Here is a 5,688-nt window from a genome sequence, read left to right as displayed (position 1 = left end):
CCTACAGGAGGGTGGTTCTCCAGGAACAGGTTTGGAGAGCCCTGATTTACAGTAACCCGGCCTAGACTCCCAAGGAGAAAGCACATGCAAACGCCCACCTTGATGATCCTCTGAAGCTTCAGGACCTCTCCCTGGTCACCGTTTCCAGCCCCTGGGGCTACGGATGCCTGAAAAAAATAGAAATATCAGAATTAAGATATGATTCCATCCCTCAATTTAAAAATGTGGGTTTTTACGTGTATGTATTACTAGAGAAGAAACCTCTGAATTTCATACCAAGGATTTTTAAATTGGAATTTAACATGAACCTTTAGAATCCTTTCAGTAAACGGTAATAGATCAAATGTGTTACAGTCGACGTAAACCTACCTGAGACACGCGTCTCCAGTGGGAYACCTCGGCCTCCAGCCTCATCACCTCCGTAGACAGACGGTTAATCTCCTGCTGGGACCAAATGACGTCACCGAAGTCCATCTCGTCGCTGCCATGGAAACCCTGGTGGAGGGCGGCCCCCAGGGGGCGGGACATGTAAGAGGAAGAGGTAGTGGTGGCGGAGGCGGTGGTGACAGGAAGTACAGCAGAGTCGGAGGTAGCTGATTGAGCAGAGTGTTGGAGTTTCTGGACCTCTTCCTGTAGTCCACTCTGACGGGCTTTCAGGTGACTGATCTCCACCTGGACAGGTGACATGACATGACGACACAGTTTAGAAGTAGCGCAGACACATCCAGTAACTTGCAGGTTTAAGGTACAAAAAAAAGTAATGTCCTGAAAGACAGATAGATACCAGCACACTGTGAAATACTCCCTCAGAAAACTGTAGTTATCTACTCCTTTTTCCAAGATAATGACATTTTCAATTTCATTGAGTGTATAATATCTATGTATCAGACCGTACATCTTTCTGTTGCATCAGGGTCCTGTATTCAGCAGACTGCCGTTTAACCTGGATCTCTGAGGCTTCCAGCTTCTCCTCCAGCTCGGCGTGGATCCTCTTTAAACGCTCGTACTGAAACAAGACGAAAAGAACTCAAGTCCTCCTCCAGTCTCCTTTTCACCTCATTTCAATATTGATTTAATTAACTAATAAATAGGTGGTCCGGGTATAACATGACATGATACAAGTGGAGGAGGGTGGGTCCTCTTTTGTTCCCCAAGCGAGGGGGGGGGGGGGTGATGACATCACAAATTACCATCAGACCAATTCTTTGAAGTTTGCAGTTGTAAAAAAATAAATAAAAATAAAATAACACTGTTTTGCAATAAATAAATAAATAAATAAAACATTAAAACTAAAACTAATACTGCAACACAGAGAAACAGGAGAGAGGACATAAACAACTATCAGACTCCGATGAACAATGAACACACAGGGAATATGTTACAAATCTATACTTTTAAGGAATGCTGTCACACAGACACTATTAAATCTAGTGCTGGATTTCATAGCATAACTCAAATGGAGAATCTTAAATAAAATAACGTTTTAGTCCAGGATTAAGGCTTTAAAATGTTGTGTCTTGGAAACCCGGCCTCTATTATGGTAACAATCCTCATACCTCAGCCTCCACTTGTTCCAGCTTAGAACTGGACACCAGCAGCTCAGTGGAAGCATCTGAAAGAAAAGTATGAAATACTGTGTGATAACAAGTGGACTACCAATCACAGCCATGCATCCTCCACATATCCATGTGCCACATGTCAAAATAAGATTTGCTAAAAACCAATCAAGTTTTAGTTCAACACTTCATTTGTACTGGGTGTGTCTTGTCCTAATATACAGGGTTGCTGTTAGCCGGTAATTGTACCTACTGTCCTATAATACAGGGTTGCTGTTAGCCGGTAATTGTACCTACTGTCCTAATATACAGGGTTGCTGTTAGCCGGTAATTGCCGATAAATAAAGTAGTTGCCAGCAAAATTGTCTGGGAGAAAAAAAACAATCCCATTGCAAAATATATATWTTTTTTCAATGACGGAAATATCAGTCGATGTAAACACAGTCATGGTTATCGATCTATTGGTTAATTAGCAAAACAGTTTGGAAATAAATTGTGGCGTGTGTATTTCCATTAGTCGGCATGCGCCCCTTCCCCCCCACACCTGGTCCTCTACCCCATAGTCACCTGTCACTACTCTGTCGAGTCTGCACCTTTATGTGACATGTTCCTAATGTTTCCCTTATATATCTCTTCTAGACACCCTCGTCCTAACACATCCTTCCTGGTTACCGAGAGGCCTTAACCATCCCCCTTCCTGGGTACCTAGAGGCCTAGACACATCCTTCCTGGTTACCTAGAGGCCTTAACACATCCTTCCTGGTTACCTAGAGGCCCTAACACATCCTTCCTGGTTACCTAGAGGCCTTAACCACATCCTTCACTGGTTTACCTAGAGGCCTTAACACATCCTTCCTGGCTACCTACAGACCTTACAAGCCAGAACTCCTAACCTCATCCTGTTGCAACAGTCCTGAACCTAGATTACAGTCCCGAACTGAGATTAAACTCCCATTACACAGCTCTGCAAGCGTCATAAAAATGTCAAAATACGTTAATTACTCACCAAATATGGATTTTCGCTGAGCAACTATTTACATTTAATGACATTACGGCCGGAAACCCTGATATAATATTGATTTCTGTGCTTTTAAAAATAGGCTACTGCCATTCCGAGGTTATCTGATATTGTCTSGAAGGTGATGAGGTATTTTATCTATCTGGCGGCTATGAGGCACTACCGGGGTTGACAACTACATGTGACACATATGAAGAGATCTGCTTAAAGTCTTTCACGTCACAAAACAACATTCTAAAGGCAAACAAACATAGCTTCAGCAGCACTTTCTACACGATCCCACAAACAAAACAGATTTTCTAACTAAATCCCTACAATTCAAAACATATTTTCAGTCCAATTAGCCTAGTTCTCAACAGTTACGTAATATGTCTATTTAATACAACAACAACAACAACAACAAAAATGTACTGTAGGCTGCGTGTTCATTTCAGAGCTGAAACAGCCCTCCACGAGTTACTGATATGAGTCATGTGTAATCTTGCTTTGCGTTCAGTATGTGTCGGTTGGAACGTAGCGATCAAAGTTCTCTGTGGTTCCTGTCCGTCTGTCTGTCACAAGTTCATCCGTCAAACATTGTTTACTTATGACAACAGTAGTCTTTCTGGTCAAAGTAAGTGGATTAGTGAAAGCCCCCACACGCTAAAGTATAGAGACAGAAATGTATTACAAAAAAATTGATATATACWGTACCAGTCAAAATTAGGGACACACCTCATTCCAGAGGTTTTTCTTTATTTGTACTATTTTCTACATTGTAGAATAATAGTGAAGACATCAAAACTATGAACTAACACATATGGAATCATGTAGTAACCAAAAAAAGTGTTAAACAAATCAAAATATATTATATATTTGAGATTCTTCAAATAGCCACCCTTTGCCTTGACAGCTTTGCACAATCTTGMCATTCTACAAGCTTCTTGAGGTAGTCACCTGGAATGCATTTCAATTAACAGGTGTGCCTTGTTAAAAGTGAATTTGTGGAATTTCTTTCCTTCTTAATGTGTTTGAGCCAATCAGTTATGTTTTGACAAGGTAGGGGGGGGTACTACAGAAGATAGCCCTATTTGGTAAAAGACCAAGTCCATATTATGGCAAGAACAGATCTAATAAGCAAAGAGAAACGACAGTCCATCATTACTTTAAGACATGAAGGTCCGTCAATACAGAACATTTTAAGAACTTTGAAAGTTTCTTCAAGTGCAGGTGCAAAAATCATTAAGCATTATGATGAAACTGTCTCTCATGAGGACCGCCACAGGAAAGGAAGACCCAGAGTTACCTCTGCTGCAGAGGATAAGTTCATTAGAGCCACCAGCCTCAGAAATTGCAGCCCAAATYAATGCTTCACAGAGTTCAAGTAACAGACATCTCAACATCAACTGTTCAGAGGAGACTGTGTAAATCAGGCCTTCATGGTCGAATTGCCGCAAAGAAACCACTACTAAAGGCCACCAATAAGAAGAAGAGATTTGCTTGGGCCAAGAAACACGAGCAATGGACATTAGACCGGTGGAAATTTGTCCTTTGGTCTGGAGTCCAAATGTAAGATTTTTGGTTCCAACCGCTGTGTCTTTGCGAGACGCCGTGTGGGTGAACGGATGATCTCCGCATGTGTATTTCCCACCGTGAAGCATGGAGGAGGTGTTGCTATGGTTAGGCCATGACTGTAAATAAGAATTGTTCTTAACTGACTTGCTTAGTTCAATAAAGGTTGAAAAAAAAAAATGGTGTGATGGTGCTTTGCTGGTGATACTGTCAGTAATTTAGTAATTTGAATTAGAATTCAAGGCACACTTAACCAGCATGGCTACCACAGCATTCTGCAGCCATACGCCATCCCATCTGGTTTGGGTTTAGTGGGATTATCATTTGTTTTTCAACAGGACAACGACAAGTGCTCAGCATATGTGGAACTCCTTCAAGACTGTTGGAAAAGCATTCCAGGTGAAGCTGGTTGAGAGAATGCCAAGAGTGTGCAAAGCTGTCATCAAGGCAAAGGGTGGCTATTTGAAYAATCTCAAATATAATATATATATAACACTTTTTTGGTTATTACATGATTCCATATGTGTTATTTCATAGTGGTGATGCCTTAACTATTATTCTACAGTGTAGAAAATAGTCAAAATAAAGAAAAACTTTCCTGCTGACTTGAGTTCCCTGCTGGCTGTGTGGTACCTACTGTAGCTTAGCTTCTGCCATCTGTTTTTACTCACCTCCAACTTCTTCAACTCCTTCCAGAAGCATATCTTTGGTGAAGGTTGATATTTGTCCGGTGAATGAGGAGAGGCTTCCCCCGACCTGGCCAAGAGACTGGCCCAGGCCGGAGCCCAGTCCACCCAGCCACGAWGACATCTTCGAGAATAACTAACGTTAGCTAGTTAGCTAGCTAAACAATAACAAACAGGCCCAACACTGGCTAGGCTAGCTAGTAAAGTGGCGATCAACTTCGACCCTACCTTCATACAATTCAGCTCTCTGTCAAAACTCATAGAAACGTTTTTTTTCCTGAATTCTTGCACTTCTTAAAACTAGCTTTTGTCACCTTTGTGAAGTTGTCAATTTGGTAGAGTGAAACTGTTTGGCAAGCTAGCTACTGTAGTTGGCCGGATAGCTAGTTAGCTGGTATGCTAACGTAGGCTTGCTAGCTGGATGTGTCACTCACTGCAGTCAGATTGGTCCCGTGGATTTACGAACCTAAACAAGTTCGATAATGGATCATCCGCGTAACATTATCGAGATGATTATCTGGTCTATTATATCAGTCGTCTTTATCGTGTATGTATATACCGGTTCAGACAACGTACTAGGTCTGCCACCTCAACTGCAGCCATCTCAGCTCGGTGCTGTGCTGTCACAGACAGAGTTTGACGTGGACAGCCCAGCCGCAACACGGAATCATGGGACATTGGAGGAACATAACAGATAGAACAATGAGACAGATATTTCACCGGATGTATAAATGTGAAGCATCCGCTTGGCGTTTCCACTCACTACCAAATATGGTAGTGAGTAGGAAGCACAGTGGCCGGCAGTGGGAGAAGATGGAAGGAGATGGATTTTGGGCCGACATTCTGCTAATTTCCTCATCGATTAAACATTTGATCT

The 5,688-nt window shown here is 42.0% G+C and overlaps 1 protein-coding gene across 1 annotated transcript in view; it reads right to left on the bottom strand.

Moving 5' to 3' along the window:
- LOC112071084 (thyroid receptor-interacting protein 11) overlaps nucleotides 1-5,461 on the bottom strand; it is a gene marked incomplete at its 3' end in the record, with an annotated part of 20,411 nt that extends 14,950 nt beyond the window's left edge. Inside the window, 5 exon segments of the mRNA XM_070439241.1 lie at nucleotides 99-167; nucleotides 370-672; nucleotides 896-1,006; nucleotides 1,557-1,612; nucleotides 4,797-5,461. Of these exon segments, the coding sequence (XP_070295342.1) occupies nucleotides 99-167; nucleotides 370-672; nucleotides 896-1,006; nucleotides 1,557-1,612; nucleotides 4,797-4,935 (678 nt within the window).
- Nucleotides 5,462-5,688: the final 227 nt, after the last annotated feature.

The sequence above is a fragment of the Salvelinus sp. IW2-2015 genome, unplaced genomic scaffold, assembly GCF_002910315.2.
Source record: "Salvelinus sp. IW2-2015 unplaced genomic scaffold, ASM291031v2 Un_scaffold1511, whole genome shotgun sequence".
In the NCBI taxonomy this organism is placed as follows: Eukaryota; Metazoa; Chordata; class Actinopteri; order Salmoniformes; family Salmonidae; genus Salvelinus; species Salvelinus sp. IW2-2015.
This window is presented reverse-complemented; position numbering and strand designations above follow the sequence as displayed.